Genomic DNA, 18558 nt, shown 5'->3' with positions numbered 1-18558 from the left:
TTATTTTTATAGAAAACTTGTTTAGTACAGATAACATAGCGTAATATAGTACGGTAGTATGTCTCTTTGGTAGAAATTTCCGATCAAGGAATAATAAATGTAAAACGTTAATAATAGAATTTATATTACATTTATTTGTGTCTTTTTATGTAATTAATTTTTATCATCTTCCTTTCTTTTCTTCTGTCTTTCCGCGTTCAAAAGGTAAAGGGCACGAGACGAGTTCTATATTTTATCATTGCAAATGAAATTACCTGTAAATATATCGTTACAGGTATAGGTTGCCCTTGCACAAACCAAGCTTGATGTCTTCATTTAAATAACAATTTTATGGCTTGCTTTATGCAAGGGGATATCCATTTTCAGCTTACAATGTCACGTCGCGATCGAATACGTCTCGTGCCGACGCAGGCGCGATGAATTGCAACGAATTGCGACGATCATGTTTTTTTTTCTCTTCGTTTGTTTGTTTACAAATTCCAAGAGATCGACAGTACTATAATGAGCGATTAAAAAGAAATGATATTACAATCAGCGAGTGAACGTAAAATTTGAATCAGTATTGAAGTCTGATGTTTCGCGTATGAAAATTTTCGTTGATCGTTTGTTACTTTTCCACTTGCGATGTAGTAGTTAAAAATATATTGAACCGTTTCATACGGACTTAAATTATACCACGTCGATCGATTTGTATTTTTAAAAAAGTTGATATTCACATGGCAACCGAATTATGCTACCATCATGTACATCAATAATCTGTAAACAACTATTAAACGTATTTTATAACAATGTTAAACTAAACTAAAACACACCTGCATCAGAGCACATGTAATTCCAGCAGAACCTAAAGTTGTATGGCAGCTTGTTAGATACAATAAACAGCATTCTTCGTCAAAGATCATGCTCTTTACTAAAAAGTTTAGTATGGTGTGTTTTATTGATTTTGAAAATGCTGCTCATACGATATTATCAAAACATTTGATACTCGTTTAAAATTTCGATAATCAATTCACATTTGATTCCTGTGAAGTGTATTTTCATTCAAATAAATTTGAACTTAATCTGTGATGCTGGTTCTCTTGATAGGCTTATGTAGTAGTTTTGCAGTGACTTTTTTTCATAATTTCTTAGTATCTTGTTATCGTCATTTCCTACTTTTCCTCAAAGACTGGAACTTCTGTGAAAGCATGGTAGCTTTATTTCTGATATAGGGCCTTTTTGAAATTTTATTGCATCGCACCTCCTTTTTGCTTCTGTTGCTGTTGTTGTTGTTCCCGCTGTTGTGCCTGTTGCGACGCTTCCGTATCTTTAATGTGTTTTTCAACCTGTAGGATTGAAAACCATGCAGGTTATAGCAAATTGTCATATTCTACTTTTTTAAATCACTTACCACTTTCTTTACATGTTTATATGCTCCAGATTCTATGTTTCCATGAACGTTGTCAACTTTATATGGTGGTCTGATTGTGACATTGTCAAATACAACAATATTTACTCCATTCCACGTAATTTCTGGGATAGTTTTTGATATAGTACTGAAGAGTCTTTGTCCCTCTGGAGATACTCCGGCCTGCAGAGCCATTATCAGTTTTTTCTTCTCTTCAATTTGATTACGTACTCTTCTGTTCAGCTTTTGTAAATTAAGGCTTTTTGGTGGCTCGATAGTGGTAGGGCTAACTTCCCGCTTTACTTGGACCTCTGATACCAAGGATAAATTTACTACGTGTACATCGTTTGACGTTGTTGATCCGTTGGATGACGGACATTCTGGTAGGCATCAGTTAAGGAATTATTGTTACCACAAAATGTGAAAATCAAACATATTATTAATATTATATTCCAATCATAGGATCACCTGGCTATAAAATAAATTCTCAGGTTATAAGCATGGTTTTCTAACATTTCCCATAATACTAAAAATATTTTTATTCCTAAATCATGAAGAGAAATGAAAGTGAAAGTTTGCGTGTGAAACGTGAAAATACGTTAAAGAACATATAAGCAGAGCAATAAAAAGCAACGGAAAATCCAGCATGGTTGATTGAATGACGAAACTAACCTGACTTCGTGTAGTTGGTTAGATGATGATCAAATAATTGACAAGCGGTATTGCACGTTTCCCGTGTGAAAACACGAAACGTATCTCAGTGGTCGTTCGTTAAAATTCACAAAACCTATCATAGATAGCTCGAAAGTTATTTACACTGCGGCAATGTTAAACGAGCGACGGATGAGCGCTGCATACATGTAGTTTACGGGAAGAATGTTACTTTAAGCGAATTTATGAGAAAAGGATACTTAGGATTAGCATTTTAGTTTGTGGATCGAATGCTAACACCTCGCCTTCGATCTCCTCCTTGTAACAGGTTTTACAGGCCACCGTACTCCCGATGCTGAAACAATCGTTGGCGCCGGCCATTTTTCACTACGAACTTAGAACCGCGGACTCCCTATCGCCATCTGTTCTGATTTCAAATGTCCCTCGAAATTTGTATCACTTATACCATTTCCACTCTGGCCACCGATCTGAATCCTTCCAAGGAGAAAATATTATTATTTCAAAACAAAAAAGACGTGTTGTTAATTTATTGTCAAATAAAAGTTTAGCACAGTGATAAGAAATGAGGTGAGAAGTTTTACAACAGTAGTTTGCTTTTTTAAGAACGCATGATTAAGATTAGAGTCCCGCTATTGTATTATAAACCCTTCTTATCAATGTTTTTTGACGAATTTTTCCTTCGAGGTGAATTTTGGGAAGGATATACTAGGGACGGAAGGTAAAAAATGAAGTAGGAGCGAGAGTATTTGTTTTTCAAAATTATATATTCCCAAAACCGTATCAAGTTCGGAGGTAGTTTGATAATATAATAGCATTGTAGGGTTATTTATATTCTTAGCTTAATAATGTTATATATGTCGGAGTGTCATCGGGTGTAAAGTTGTGGGCGGCCGAGATATCTTCTCGGGAATTAGCCATGGATGCGATACGACACGATACGGGTGCGATTTATTACGATAAGGTGGTTGTTACAATCAGTGCGGTTACTTACGACGATTACGTACTCCCGAAGCAAATAACAATGGCTCCAGATTTGTTAACGAATCCACGGTACACGGGATGGCAAGTAATCGGGTCGGGTAACTTCTCTATAACTCAGTCCACAACTCGTACGACTAACTAACAAAGCTCTCCCTCAATCCCAATGAGACTGTCCTTATGTCCCCACTTCTCGGATCAATCCTTGTTTTTAAGGAGAGTCATATAATCATTCCGTACCTCTGTCAGGTACGCGCCCCTCCCGTGACTGTAGTTATGTCCAGTGATCCGCCATGTCACCCTAAACCCGAATTAGTCATTGAGCCAAGTTGGAACATTAAAAATTATTTTCTTATTTTTATTGCTTAAACATAAAAATCTTGATTATGATATTGGGGGTTTTCCCATCTCCGACATATATAACACTACTAAAATTTTAAAATTATCGTTTCTTTAACTATTTATTTCATAAAATCTTATATCATGTAATAATCAGATACATTTAGTAAAACAGTTGATAATAAACGATTTCGAATTTTATCATTACAATGACAATTGGAATTTAGATGGTCGATCTTCCGATAATTTAAAGAATCATCGCAAAGACAATCGTTATTTTCGAATATTAATGTTCTTTATTTGTTCATTTCTCTTTTGTTAATTTCAGATTACACAAGGCTTCGTTCGAGTGTTACGAAAAGCATCGGCTGTCTTCGTTCGGCGTTCGTAAGCTTTCGCTCTCGTTCGGGGTAAGTCGGGTTGGCGGGTAGTTTCGTGGTCGCACTCGCGTGGTCTCGTCCGGCTTTCAGTTTATAGTTACCGCTCTGTGAAGGAGCATCGCGATGTGATTGTCATCGAATTTCGAACTTTCTTTCGTGATTATTGAACAGTCAGCGACAGGAATTTAATAAGTGATTTCAAGGCGTGGCAGCAGACAACGTTGTGCAGTATGTCAAAGCGTCGTTTAGTTATTTTCTCCGCCATTTTACCAAAGTACTGTCTAAAGTAAACGAACCATTTTTGATTATGTTAAATAATCGGATCATTTAATTTAAACATTAACTATTAAAGTTCATATCATAACTTGTTACTGATGATTAGATTGGGGTTAGGTTTTTTACGCATATGTAGGAAATATGAAGGTGTAGAATTGCACAGATTGTACATAGAAAATATTCAACGTATAGTGCATTCTATAATACTTGATAAGTAAACAAATTTTCTAACGAGAATCTACTTCCTTTAATTATATCCTCAAAAATACGAATTGACAGAAAAACGTGTTTATTGATAATTTATTGGTAACCATTATTGGCTGTTTACCATGTAGTCTATATAATTTCGCAGTTTTTCAGCTTGAAAGATTTTTACATAGTATGATATCTGTTGATTGACTTTTATGGCGTGAAAGCTTTTCTCGACCAGTTTAACGTCAAGATGTCAAGATAAAGCTTTTAATAGCTGTAGGGGATGTTAACACGTGAAATTTGATATACGCTGTTACTTTCGATTTCTGAAAATTTTCGCGATATAACCGCCAAACCGATTATTTCGCGACTACGTGTTATTAGTATCAAGCTAGAAATTTGCTGCTTTAATTAATTAGTGGCTCGTACAATATTGGTAGCCCGAGACACTTTAAAAGTAATTTATAAAGTATATAATAATTATCTTCAGGATCATTAGATTTCTATCGAATTATCCCCAATTAGAAGTCGTGTGTGTTAAATTTAATTAATGAAATAGCCTGAGTTTTTAACGTCAAACGTATGTTGTATTCTCTTTTTCGAAGATTTCGTTTTATTTTCACACCACTAAACGAGAGAAATTTCATGAAACCGCGTTAGCCATCTGGCGTTCTCAGAAGCTCGAGGTCGACGAGAAAAGATTTTTTTTTTCAAGGGTGTAATAATGCTCCAGGCACGGTTCGCGAATAAGAACTTTAGAAAAACAGGGCGGGTTTTGTGCGTATTTGACATTGGAGTTACGCTTGATGGATACACGCTTGTGTATATTATTGTACGAATGTAAGTAAAATAGCATGATGGAGTGGAGTCGAGTAAGTTGCAGATTAAGATGGAAAGAAATAAAACACGAAAACATTGAAACTCTGTACACTTGAGCGATCACCACGGTATAAATTATTATTACATTTCCTTTTCACTTTAAGATAATATCAAAAAGGGAGAGAAAATATGATACATATATTATTTTACTACTACTATATCATATTTCCTTTATGTTTTCTTGAAGTATTATTACTACAGTTTTATTTACTTCATAATCCTTGTGTCAGGATGACCCAGTTTTATAGCATAAAGCTATAATATATCTTAATCGCTTGTTATATGTCATATTGCATCATGTTCTATATTCATCTACTTACAGTTACAAAAGGATCTTCATACACCTTACAAAAATGTTATTTTTGTTTAAATGAAGCATATACTATCATGTATAATAACACATTTACTCCTTAACACGTAAAATAATAATAGAAGAGGCTTTAGTCTTCTTGCAGTGAAATTTAGTACAGTTTTATTCTAATAAAAATTGTATAGAATGTACGAAGATTCGTGTGACTGACTGTAATACGATTTCTATCCTATCATCGTCCAATTAATGCTATTTTGTATGTCGTAGATATCGATCTTTGAATAATTTGTCGTATCTTGTTATTTTAGTATTCTCCTCTTTTTTTTTTTTATCTATAAATGCTTGTTTTCTATACCTGATATGAATATTTCCTTTGTTTACGACAATTCAGAGCTTAATTCTGCATAAACTATGTTTTTCGTTATCTCTTATCAGTCGTACGAGACATTAGAAAATTATAGCTATCTGCAAGTTTGTGGGATATCGAAATTAATTCGTCAAATACTAAGAACTCGGTGCACGTTAGATTTGCATTCTGATTATATTTACAAATTGTTGTTTCTCTTTGGGAAACTCACGATTGTTGTTGGCTTCGGATGAAGCGTGATTGAAATTGTTTCGGAGTTTTGTTTTCTGTACGAACTTCGTAGCTTTGTTGTCTTTGCCAGCTAATCACGTGGAATACCGTAACCACAATGAGAGATTACCAGACGAACCAGATTCATTCGATAAAGTTCCATTGATCGTACTTTCCCAATATTCATCGTGAAAATTGTCCCAATTCCAATCGAGTTTTAAAACTTATTCAATATCGATTAAAATTTTGATCACATTTATTAAATTGCTATTTTATCAAACCACTTTATATTCTATTTATATTAAATCGTGGAAATTTCGTTTCATTCTAATTATATTTGGAAATTATACCAGATTAATTAAATTAGCTGATGCATGGAAAAGAACGTCTGCGAAAGCTTTCATTTCCATGCTAAATTTTTCTATTCTATTGCTTAATCTTCGTGCTTAATCCTCTCAAGAATAAAATATTTTTACTTTTAAACTTTCCGCTTCTCCTAATTAACTTTAAAGTTGCTCGAATGATCCGAGTCTCCGATACGTTGTACACAGGCGATGAGACATTTATTACACTAATTGACGGAAAAATTCTTCGCTACCTAGAATTCCAAGCAAGATAATAATGCTTAAGAAGTTGGTAATTTCTTGGTGATTCTTCAGATTTGTTTCACTTCAGTTAATTCCGACGGCGAAGGCACGATGATCTTTGACTCGTGCGTATTTATTTTACGTTTATTATTTCCCCAATATCTAACAACTATCCGTCTTCTCATAATATTCGTTGAAATATAAAATTCATGTCAACTTGTACAGACCCCAAAAAGATTAGCAAGAGAGAAAGAAGCAAGTTAAAAGATAAAAAATCCTTATCATAATCGTTTCTCAGCTTTATTGGCATAGAACGAAGTAAAATAGGGTGTGCATTTGATGCTTGTCGCCAATTATCCAACCTCCACTGGGCAATGGTTAACGCGGAAAGTAGATTAAGTTACTCGTAACGTAACAAATCAAGGACACACGACACAATCGTATAATTAATTCCCTGGTGGTCGTCGATGTGCATATCTCGATGGACATTCGATCTACGCGTTTTCGATAATACGCGCGTATCTCATCCCCTCCGATCCTTCCTCGTTCGATTGGGTCTTCCGCAGTACTGAGAATTCGTTTGTGTCTCCCCTCTACGGAAACGTAAACGCGGACAGTACAGAGAATATTGGGAAACGGCCGTGGTTACGTGGAATATGTGATAAATGGGAAAATAATGCATATCGCGAGCTAGGCGTAGCTTCTCTGCAGAGACGTAAATTATTCGCTAGCGTTTTACTCGTAGGACGGCAAATAAATTTCCACGCTTTACCACTCTCGTTTTTCATTAATCTCCGACGTGACTTTGAAATCGGTCTGCTTTATTGCGTGTGCACGGTGTTGATGATGCGCTGGCCGATAGGAATCACGTTATTCGGTAATCGATGCAAATATATCGCTCGAGAGCATCGCTTTATCGTCTGTAGCGTACGACGCTTCCCGTGACGAGTCAAGAGCAATTCCCTCGTCAATCGAGACATGGAAACGAGCTTTTATTTAACGAGTTGCGCGATTCTACTTGAAACTATTCGAAACAGTTAGACGATTGCGTTCGGGTAACAAAGTACTAGGCTTCTCTGAATGTTCTGTTTCATACCTGATTGAAGTGCACGAGAATCATTTATTGCGAAATATCTGCGAAATAACGGAACGCGATATTCCTACGAATATTATTTCTAGTTGGCCATTAAACGTGGTAATGGAAGAGAAATATCCAGATAAAATTGTCAATTAAAAAGTGTCGTTTTTGTATAAAACGGTATACCAGACCAAAAAGCTGTAATTATGTAGTTGGATCGTTCTATTTCTTCGTTTCATTTTCGTGTTCATAAAACGTTTTTCAATATGCAGAGCATTTATACGCGCGATCAACGAGATAAGTAATTTATTGTACTTCTGCAACAAACAATTTGCGGCTATCGGAGGAATATCGAACGATGAGATGGATTATGAAAATGATTTTATAGCACGCAAATTGGAAATTTCGAAATTTTTCATTAAATTAGGAAAGATCATGCGTGTGTGAGTTAACGGAGAAAGGATGAATAAATCATCGTATTGAAACTTTGACCTCGATCAACAATACAAAAAGAAGTCGACAACAGAAAAACTGGAAATGTCATTAATTGTTGCTAAAGGTGTGGAATCGGTCTCATGAAAGATGCAGGAAACTTTTTGTAGATCGTTGAATCTCTCGAATACGTTTTTACCGCGATTACTATTGGCAAACTCGATAGGTATAAAGGTAGATCGCACGTGTCAGAGGCTCGTAAATAGAATCTCGCGTAAGTGTAGGTTGAACACGTGTGGTACCTGGTCCGGCAATCATAAATCAGAACACGTATTTTCCACCATTGTGCGATCGTCTTTTAGCTAAATATCAGAAGCAGGCCGAACTGGGAACTTTTTCCTGACTTTTACAATCCGGTAACCGAAATTCTCCGAGGGAACATTTTTCTTGATGAAGTATTTTCGAATTTCCGAATATCTCGTGTCCTCGACGATATTGTCAAACTTCAAAGATTTATATCGAAATAAATATCTCTTTCTTTGTAATTTATTTCTTCCACGTCGTTTCTCTAATTTATTCCGCGTTTTAGTTCGTCATTTATTTTCGGTTTGGAGATCCAGCGTTTCATTTGCAATTTATAGTAAGCAAATAATAGCATTTCGAGCAAATTATATATGTCGGAGATGAAAGGACACCGGAGCCTTCCCTCTGGAACTTCGGGAAAATCCGTAATTGTAATCAAAGCTTACAGTTCTAATTAAACAATTTGCCGTCATTCTGTCCAATTGTACTTGTTCGCGATTTGTGACAATAAACTTGGGCTCAAGGCGACCATCAGCCGCCGAACGTAGCCGCGGTCAACGGAACGGGCGCTTCGTCTAACAAAGGTGTGGAGTGGTAGTATGACCCTCATTAAAGGAAATACCCATAGAGGTACCTGACAGTAAAACATTCCAACGGTTCCTTCGGACAATAAATACCAGATGTTGAGGCACCTACACGGCACAGGTACAGTTAGCCTAAGGACCCGCTATAAAACCTGGGTTTTTTCGGCAATTAAGATTTTCCAAACGGACAGACAGTCTTTGTCCCAAATTGACCAATTGACAATAACGTAAATTTCCTTTACTTTCGGAACGAGGGCTATACTCGACGAATCCGATGATCTCGTGTCCTTAGACATGCCCCCATCATAATTTTTCTCGGTGGCATCATCGGGACGAATGGATCTTTCTTGCGATCTCATCGACGAAGAGAGTAGCGCCTTACGATCTGTGAGTGTTGTGTCAGCAAGTATATCTATCCTCCCGTTGACCGTGGATTCGTTATCGAACCTAAGACCAACGTCACTAGTATCGCGAGTGCCGAACTACCGCGGTTGATCGTCGAATCGGTAGTATCCATACTCGTATTACCAGGCCGTACCTTCCTTATAACCCAGCGATGGCCCATTCCAATGAAGATCTAGCAAACGCCCACAACTCTATTCCTGACGCCTGTCCGACATATATGAATACTACAGATGAAGAATACGAAGAAGAAGCACCGTAAAATTCCGACAATAGACAAAAATGGATTTTGACAGATTTTCAACAAGATTTTCGAAATTCTCGTCATTTGTAAGTTTCTCATCTTGATGGAGCATGGAACGATCGCAAACTTTTGGCCTGTGCGATAGTTTCAATTCCAATAACGCTTTGATCTGTTTATACGAAGCCAGTTCACCAAATACACTGTTCCTCTTGAACAAAACTGCTTCTGTAAACAAATTCTCTACTAATCGAGCAAACAGAAGCGAAGAAATCCTATACCATTGATGTATTGATATACCATTCGTACGATACTGCAATGAAAATTGATTTGAAGAGGAACATTAAAAGAATATGCAGACGCAACGAGGGAGTTGAGAAGAACAACCTTCCAATTATTTCGAGCAGTGTATACGCTAGAGATTTTTTCTCTGAAGAATATTATGATTGACTTTATCACGGTTATTTCGCAAAGCACCGTTGCAAATTTACGTGCGTACGGTCTACGGCAAGACTTCGCCCTGCCATGTCCTATAAATACTGGTTTATTGCCAACACATGGCGTAGATGCATAAATTGTGCTTCGTTATGGAAGTTTCAGCCGATGTTGATCATGGAACGGTCAAACGGCCGGACAAATTAAGTTCATCTGAAAACTACTCTCGTACTTCGTTTCTCGAACCGCCTTTGAAGTTGCGCTACACGCGTTAACTCTTGCTATTCCGTGCTGTTTAATTAACCCTTTTCCATTAACGTTGATCACCTTCGTTCGCAATCGAATATCGCGCTCTTTGTAAATCAATTCGCCTACAAATCCGCGTTTCGCTCTTTATAATTAGACCGTGGATTTTTAAGCGTTTATGGGACGTTTGAAGGTATCGAAATGCACAGAGAGCATATACAGGGTGGTTGGTAACTGGTGGTACAAGCGGAAAGGGGGTGATTCTACGCGAAAAAATAAGTCGAAAATATAGAATAAAAAATTTTTTTAATTTTTTTTTTTAATTTTTCCATCGAGACAACGATCTACAGTGAGATCCGTTATAACGAGACGCGATAAAGTGCACGCGTACCGAGCGAAAATTCAAAGTCGATTTTCTCGAAAACAAAGCCTCGTACGAAAAATTTGTATTCCATATTTTCGACTTCTTTTTTCGCGTAGAATCACTCCGTTTCCGCTTGTACCACCAGTTACCAACCAGTCTGTATATCGTGCAAAATTATTTAAGACATTTAGAGTATATCGTTTATTACAATATTGAGTAAATGAGATAAATTTTTATTTAGAATCTATATATTTAGCGACGCCTGTAAAACTATAAAATTACATAAACATCAGCATTCTACTAATATCATATAATACATCAATATGTCAATATAATATCAAGCGGATACATCATGCATTGAACGCGTTTCTAGTCTAGGAGACTGCTATTGATCCTTTAAGTATATTTTCATAAATCCCATAAATTCCTCGCAATCGTCCTGCTATTTACAATCGTAAAACATATTTCTGCCGAGGTCGCATTTCTTTATTTGTATTCATAAAAACACGGATTTGCATAAATATCTGCAGACTAGTTATAGTGTATCACGAGGCCTGCGAACGAAGGAAAGTTGGTAACGCGGTTTTAATATGGTGCGGATTGCGCAACGCGATTCTCTTATCGGTAACGTAAGCAAATGCTGTTTAGAAATTGTTATAATAATTACGCAACTATCGTCAGATAACGCTCGATAGAAAGTTCGTACGAATTGTTCCATCCGGCGGATCGAGCGTCATTAGCTTCTCTATATCTGTCGATCGATTCGTAATTTGTCACAAGCTGTCGGACACTGAGATCAAACCGTTCGAAAAAGGCGTCATTACGCCAACAGGCTACTCTCGTCATCGAAAATTCGCTTCTAAGCCAAGAAATTCGCACTCGCTTGGCAAGAAGCCCGCCCACTATCGACACCGACGCGCATCTTCAGGACGAAGAAACCAGCCGTTTTCTCTTTTCATTTTGCATTTATCTTCTAGTGACAGACGGTGTCCGCTTGTGTGTAATATTAAGCGCATGTTCGCGTATTTTAGGTACTGGTGATCTGCTATGATTTGTAAGCAGTTTTTAGACAGTTTAATTTTTTTAGAATTGGGAAAATAAATGTTGGCAGTGGGCTGTACTTTTAGGAGCATTTCTGGAACATTTCCTCGCCGGTCTAATTTAAGGTGTAATTGAAGTAAATATTAATAGTACGGGGTGTTAACATTTTTACTTTTAGTCAAATTTTAAGTAACTTAGTCTCGTAGAGAAAGAAAAAGAAGAGGCATCTGTGAGTGTAATTTACAGTATAATCTACTTGAAATTAGTAACACAAAATTTTTAATCCAGCGAAATTTTAATTGGCACACGCATGTAGAAAGTTGGAGAGTCTGATTTCACATTGATTTAGTTGTTGATTTAGTAATGTTTTGATTAACGTAAATACGCAAAAGATGGAAAAGAGGCGAGATTGAATTAAAACGAACTGATTAACGAATCAATTTAACTTCTGTCAAAAGTAAACGCGTCGTCACGAGACGATTCCATCGTTAAAGTAGTCTCGCAACGTATTCTTAGCGTCTATCTCTGTTTCATTTACTACATCGAACTATTTATGCCATTCGCTATCTTAAATTCGAAACTCTGAATGAAACTGGCACGCGTTAAATGAAAGTCAATTAAGTTGAATTCGATTCGAAAATTGTTCGTTTTAGCGACGAGGAAGTTTCGGAGTTAAATCGAAATTCGTGTGAGTTTCACGTGGACCACGATGTGTCGATTAAGCGTTTAAGCGAGAAAATCGTGTAAAACTTCGCACCAACCGAATTGTTACAAAATTATCGCTAATGTCTTTTAAATGGCGTACCAATTTTCAATTAACGAGATCCACGCATATCGAACTACCACAATTATCCTTTCTATTTGATTTACTAATGTAAGACAATTGTTCATTGAAATTACAGTTTCTTTCGCATAATTACCCGTTATTTCCAGCTATATTCTTTGGTAGTAATTATTTTACGATGTGATCAATCATCCATCGATTTTTTTCCATTTATTTACCTCTTATTAACGCGTAAAATTTTTTTACAGAAGTCTCACGTATATAATTATTTGATAATTGCATGATCAAACTGATTGTTGTTTGATGTCTTGGAAAAATTGTAGAAATTTTTTTTCTTTTACCTTGAACGTAGATTAGTCGTTACACTCGATAGATGCTCAGCTGATGCTTCAAAAAATTCTCTATTCGACGTGTCCCTCGCGTTTCTCAATTTTACTAAAATACCGAAACACGTTGAAAGCGAGGTAGTCCTAATTCGATGGCCAGAGTTTGTAGTTGCTATTATGCGAGCTGAATGCCTTTTCTTCACCAGGCTTTATCACCGGGCTAAAATTAGCGCGGTTAACGAGCTTCGTTTTTTGCAACCAGTTCATATAGAAAGGCTCGTCGAACGGAACGCCGGAAATTTGGCGCAAGCTCTGTCGCTCCGTCGCGTGTCATTTTCGTGATTGTTCGTGGCAGAGATTGAACCGTGTCTGACATAAGTCTACGTATATTTTCCCTCTGTTTTGCTCCAACTCGCTGTCACATCCTTTTCGTACAATTTATCGCTTCGAAGTTTCAGCTGTACGAGTTAGTACGCGAACCTAACTCGTGCAAAAGATGCCACATTCGTGGTAAATGGAAAGTGAGATGCGAGATGAATGCAGTTTGGTTAGTGCAGGAAATTATGGGCTATTAGTGAAACGACTTATACGAAAAAGGACAGACGGCTGCGATTGTTCTTGGAATCTATTGTTTCTTGAATTCGATTTTTCATTCAGATCTACATTCGGAGACGTTATTTTTAGGTGCCTTTTAGGATAAAAAATGATCGGATAATTATAGACTAAGGAATTCCGAATTTTATATGTCTGTTCATATTTCAAGAAAATGCAGCCTGACATTTATACAGTTGTCTTTATTATGTATTATTTAAACTGTTACATATTTCTCACAATATGCTATCCTGAACGCCTGCCACGAATTATGTTAGTCCATTTATCCGAAACAGGAAAATGAAAAATAATCTTGATCTTAACAATCTTAAAATAATAGCCAGAAGCAAAAATATCCATTTTTATCACAAATTTTATCGACTTCTTTGGATAATAAAAGAAAACTATTGCAGACGTCGAGCATTGATATAATTTTAATACGGCTGATAAATAGATATCCAGTTTGATATATAAATACAATTTGGAAGAGTTGAGAAACCATGGCAGTCGGTCCTTGTAACTCTGCCACTTCACCGAATTCACATGTAGGTGTTTAGAAACAAGTGCACAATTTTTCAGGAGAATCCAATTGGTAAAAGATATCAATTTATTGACTCCTCTAAGTAGAATACGACCTGTAGCTTTCAAACGTGTGCATTGTTAATTAAACTTTCTTTTGTCTGATGAAACCCTGAAATTCTACTGTATTCATTACATGTAAGTGCAGGTGCATTTCTCTGGGAATCAATGAAAGTTCAATTAGGAAGGTCGCCGTCCAACTCCATTATTCGAATCGAGACTAAAGAAAATCGCTTTCGTGTTCGATCGCAGCATGCACGCTATTTGATCGAATGCAATTACTATTCCTCAAGCACCATTTATTTTTCGGTTTCGGTTTCGTTTCCGAAATTCCGATACGAGATAAAAATTCAGGATACGATATCATCTAATCACTTGCATATTCTAGTTCGCGTAATTTGTCGAATTTCGCCAGAGAAACGATAGAGAAAATTGACTTCGAGATAGTTTGCGATCCAAAGAACGAAAGTTTGCGAAGGAAAATTTACTCCTCTGCCAGAGGTGACCTTTTTCTTTGCTTTCCACGGTGTTTTCGACGCACTAAACGCTGCCTCGTGTATCTAATGCACCGATAATCACACACGAGGATCGTTCGTGCGATGAACAAGCATCGTATAATCGAGCTTCGGAAATTCATTAACAGAGAGAATGCGGAACGCCCATTGCAATGCATATTCATTCTATCGTGTTGTTCATGGTGCACAAGAAAGCAAGTGTCGTGCAAACTTTTTCTTCACACCGAGCATTTGAAACCTCAACGAAGTTATGTTTCAGCTTACACGAGGATATATTGAAAAATTAGACATTAATATTTCACTAAAATATTTCTTTAACGAGACGTTATTATTCTCGTGCAAAGCTTCGAAGCACCTTCTGCTTTTTAGATGAATCTTTTTCGCAAGGTTTTCATATAAAATGATAATTGTCATTTCTAACTATGATTAATTATAGTTTCAACCTAGCACGCTTTAAACTTTTGGAAGCGATTATATATGCATATAGGAATGATAACTGGATATAAATCGTTTTTTAATCAAACGTATAACGACTACATTAGCGGAAAGAAATGCTCTAATTTCGCTATTTCGTCTTACGAGACCTTTTTGCAATAAGCCTTCTTCCAATAAGCCAATATTTTTATTAGCAAGTTTCTCGTCGATTCCGATCTTTCAGAATCGTTAAGTCTGCATCGCCAGATTACACGATCTATATTTTCATTTTCAAAATTACATTTACATTTTGATTGTCTGTAACATCGGCGCGTGTAGGAGAAGCAGCTAAGTTATATTGTAGCGGTTAGCTTTAATCTGGTTTATCGCAACGACAAACTCTCTGCCTAGTTTTCTCTGTGTGTAGTATGGTATTTTAGAACTTCGTTGTTTTGTCTTTATTTTGTAAATCGCGCACATCAAGCGCTAATTCTAATTTCATTCAATGGACGATACAATCAGGCTGGAATTTACATTTTTCAATCTCTCGTTGTTAATTGAAGCTGTCGCCTCTGCTAAAGATTCTTTATGGAAACTCGTCAATCTTCTTTTATGGTTAGCTCTACGTTCACCGAGAAGTAACAAGTTAAACGTCTACTCGATTATAAAATCGTTTAGCGAAACAAACCGCTATTTAAAATTATATGCATTGCATAATTCGACGATGCAAATGTAGATTCGTTCCGAAATTAATTCAATGCAGCACCGAGCCAAAGAGTCTGATAAGATAACGAACGTTATATTTTAGAGGTAATCGGGGGATTTCACGTTTCGATGCGTTTAACACGTTGATTGCCACGCGAATTTTATATATTTTGTCGTGATAGCCGCGCTAGATCGAAATATAATAATTTCATTGCGTAACATTTACCGTATAATATGGTCGTAACATTTCACTGTATAATATTTAATTGTTGCAAAATACTTATATACTCTATTTACACATTTTTTCATAATGTTATCTAAGTCATTGACATTGCGGAAAATTTATGAAATCAGTTTACGAAATTCGTTTCACTAGTCATTTTAAAAAATTGACTAAGCGGTGACTATCGCGGCAAAGAACGTGTTAAACGCGAGGGCGTTTCCACTCCGTTACGCTAAAAACGATATTTTTTTACTTTTCATGATGGTCGAAAGTAACAGAAAAAGGAGTTTTATTTTACCAGAGTCTTCTTCCGTGCAATTAACCCGATTTCAAGTACGTCTCACTGTGCTTTCTATTTTAGCGCAGTTGTGATTCGAGTGTTCTTAGTTTTGAAGTTGGTGAATATAAAGTAGATATATATTCACAATTCAACTCGTATATATGAGCGCGTATATATCCAACACGAAACTCCATTCATTTTGGAGTTAATTCAGTCTGCTCGACGTGAGACAGGAAAAATACATTAGCTTAGGATTGGGTCGTTGTGGAGGTTGCTATAGCGAGATGTTGAACTACATTGTAGTTTTGTATCTGAGGGTCAGATTCCTTTGTTTCTATTACTTTTCAGCGGAAGAGCGGAAGAACAATTAAACGTGTTCGTACGTTTCTCCGCGCATGCAAGAAAAGTGAAATTATTTTTCCTCGATGGAAAAATGGAAGATAGGGGAGGAAGTTAACGATGATCGAAGGAAATTATTTGAAGGGAGGAAGGAAGGTAATGGAAAGGAAAGATAGAACGGAAGAAAGGCTTATGGGAGGGAAAAGAGCGGGAGGGAAGGAAAGGTGAGGGTGAAGAAGTCAGAAAGAAAAGAAGGAAGGAAATAGAAGAAAAAATAGTTTACGAGTTTTCAATCGCAAAGGAACGACAGGACGGTTCTACGAAAAGAAAATTTAGAAGAAAGTAAGGGAAGGAAAAACGGAGAAAGATGTAGAAGAAAAGAAAAGAGAGAAAACCATTACTAAGCGTCTATTTATTTACCTTTTTTTCTTACTGAATTCAGATCTAACACTCGCTCACGTAGTACCTTCACATGGTCTGCACTTTATGCTTTTTACAAAGTTCTAACCAGTAAAATGCTTGAAAATTTGTCTGCTCGAAAGAGCCGCGAATTGGTCTCTCATAACTCAATTTCCAGGAAAGCGGGTTTCGGTTATCCCGTTTTTCAAGTATGGAATTCATTATCGACTCAATAGAACAGCTAGAATACTTATGCAGGATTTACTAGAGGCCATTATATAGGATTTAGTACACTCTAGGCGAGCTCTTTTACGAATCGAGGCGTTTGCTTCAATTTAAGAAAACGCTTTGTCTTCGTTTTCCATTTGCTTCGCTTTCACGTTGATTTGTTATAGATTCCATCGAACATCTTTTTATTGTTCGTGATAACTGAGCCACAATTTTCCGGGTGCAGTCGTCTTGAATCGAGGAGAATCTTGAATCGGAGGTAGCGAATTTTATTATATTGGAAGATGGGAGAATTTTATTCATTAGCAGAAAGAATCCTATTACTTCCAGATTTATAACGGCAAACTTTCCCAAGAGAAAATAATTTTTCACGATGAATCGATAGTCGACTAAAGACAGCAGTGAGCTTTCGCTTTAACTTCGAAGCGTTCTCCTATTTCCAGTAATAATTATACTTATCGCACGAGACGAGCTTCCTCTAAGTTCTCCCGCGAAAAGTCACCACCTGCGAGGAATTCACATCGCAGTTTGCTATCGATAGCTGTAGAACTCAAAAAAAAAATATCAAATTTGCTTTGCAGTCGTTTCGTGACGCTGCAAGTGGAAAATCCCGCTGCTTTCGCGAATAGTGGCATATCTCGTGTTAAGTCAGTTTCGTAATGTCGTTGAAATGACTCGTAAAGATTTCTTTGTAAATTCTAAAAAGCCTCTCATCTAAAATTTACATTTCGTGCCATTATCAATGCCGAGCAGCGATGTGATCTCTCTCGTCTCTCGAGTGTTTGCCTCCGGCCACGCGGTCACGGGGTCAATCGAGCTTTATTTCGGGATGCAGGAATCTTCACCATAAATCTTTTGGCGGTAAATGAAAGGTGGCATACCGCTACGTAAAAAGGTATCTGTCGAATTCACGAGCAATGGTTGATTATTGTTACGAGAGAATGAGCTACTTGAATCGTATCTTACATTTTTTATTACCTGTATTTTCCATTCACATTAACCTTGAATCGGTCTCTCCTTGAATCATAGAGATTTCAGATGTGAGGTAGGTTATTTAATTCTAAAGTGTTTGATTGTACTTTGTATTCTGTATCTCACGTGTCTTTATCGCGTGAAATCGAAAATACAAACTTGAATGATAACAAAATTAAATAATTCCATCCTCGCATCTTTATGACCATACTGTGGATGCTTATACACTCGTGGGACAATTAACTCCTTAACCTACGATTTACGTTCGAGAATTTTGGGCCGAAAACGTAAACAAGCTATTATATATTATACATTATATCTAGCCCGATCATCTACTATGAGCTATGCCCGTAATATTTACGTTTGATCCGATCACCTACTACGAGCTATGCCCATAATATTTACGTTTACGATCGTCGTACTACGGGCCTACGTGGTCGTAGGTTAAACGCGTAAAAGCGTACACAATATACACACATAAACAATATACACAATATACA

The 18558-nt window shown here is 36.7% G+C and overlaps 2 protein-coding genes across 11 annotated transcripts in view; one reads left to right on the top strand and one right to left on the bottom strand.

Annotated features, from left to right (window-relative positions):
- Nucleotides 1-114: 114 nt before the first annotated feature.
- LOC117155396 (protein LSM12) lies at nucleotides 115-2462 on the bottom strand. The gene is made up of 4 exons (XM_033331309.2): nucleotides 2299-2462; nucleotides 1391-1767; nucleotides 1241-1325; nucleotides 115-1177 (listed from the first exon to the last, which is right to left on the bottom strand). Exons 1-4 carry the CDS (start codon nucleotides 2417-2419, stop codon nucleotides 1152-1154), a joined length of 609 nt encoding a protein of 202 aa, XP_033187200.1. The 5' UTR covers nucleotides 2420-2462; the 3' UTR covers nucleotides 115-1151.
- Nucleotides 2463-3838: 1376 nt separating this feature from the next.
- The window catches only part of LOC117155185 (QRFP-like peptide receptor), an 83076-nt gene continuing 68356 nt past the window's right edge, over nucleotides 3839-18558 (top strand). For 8 of the 10 annotated variants that reach the window (XM_033330881.2, XM_033330884.2, XM_033330882.2 and 5 more), the window contains exon 1: nucleotides 3840-4030. The gene's annotated coding sequence lies outside the window, so the exon portion shown is untranslated. Of the gene's footprint in view, nucleotides 4043-18558 lie in introns of all 10 variants that reach the window. The other 2 variants (XM_076623230.1, XM_076623231.1) reach the window with 2 other exon arrangements.

Source organism: Bombus vancouverensis, chromosome 12 (assembly GCF_051014615.1).
Source record: "Bombus vancouverensis nearcticus chromosome 12, iyBomVanc1_principal, whole genome shotgun sequence".
Classification (NCBI taxonomy): domain Eukaryota; kingdom Metazoa; phylum Arthropoda; class Insecta; order Hymenoptera; family Apidae; genus Bombus; species Bombus vancouverensis.
The sequence above is the reverse complement of the archived record's forward strand: the minus strand, read 5'-3'. Positions and strand labels throughout refer to the sequence as shown.

Bases quoted from the DNA above. Each gene is read 5' to 3' on its own strand.
- LOC117155396 (XM_033331309.2), bottom strand. From the start codon at position 2,419: ATGGCCGGCGCCAACGATTGTTTCAGCATCGGGAGTACGGTGGCCTGT. The intron at 1,768-2,298 runs GTATCCTTTTCT...GATGCCTACCAG, and splicing joins AACTAAAATGCTAATCCTAA to AATGTCCGTCATCCAACGGA. The intron at 1,326-1,390 runs GTAAGTGATTTA...TCAATCCTACAG, and splicing joins ATAAACATGTAAAGAAAGTG to GTTGAAAAACACATTAAAGA.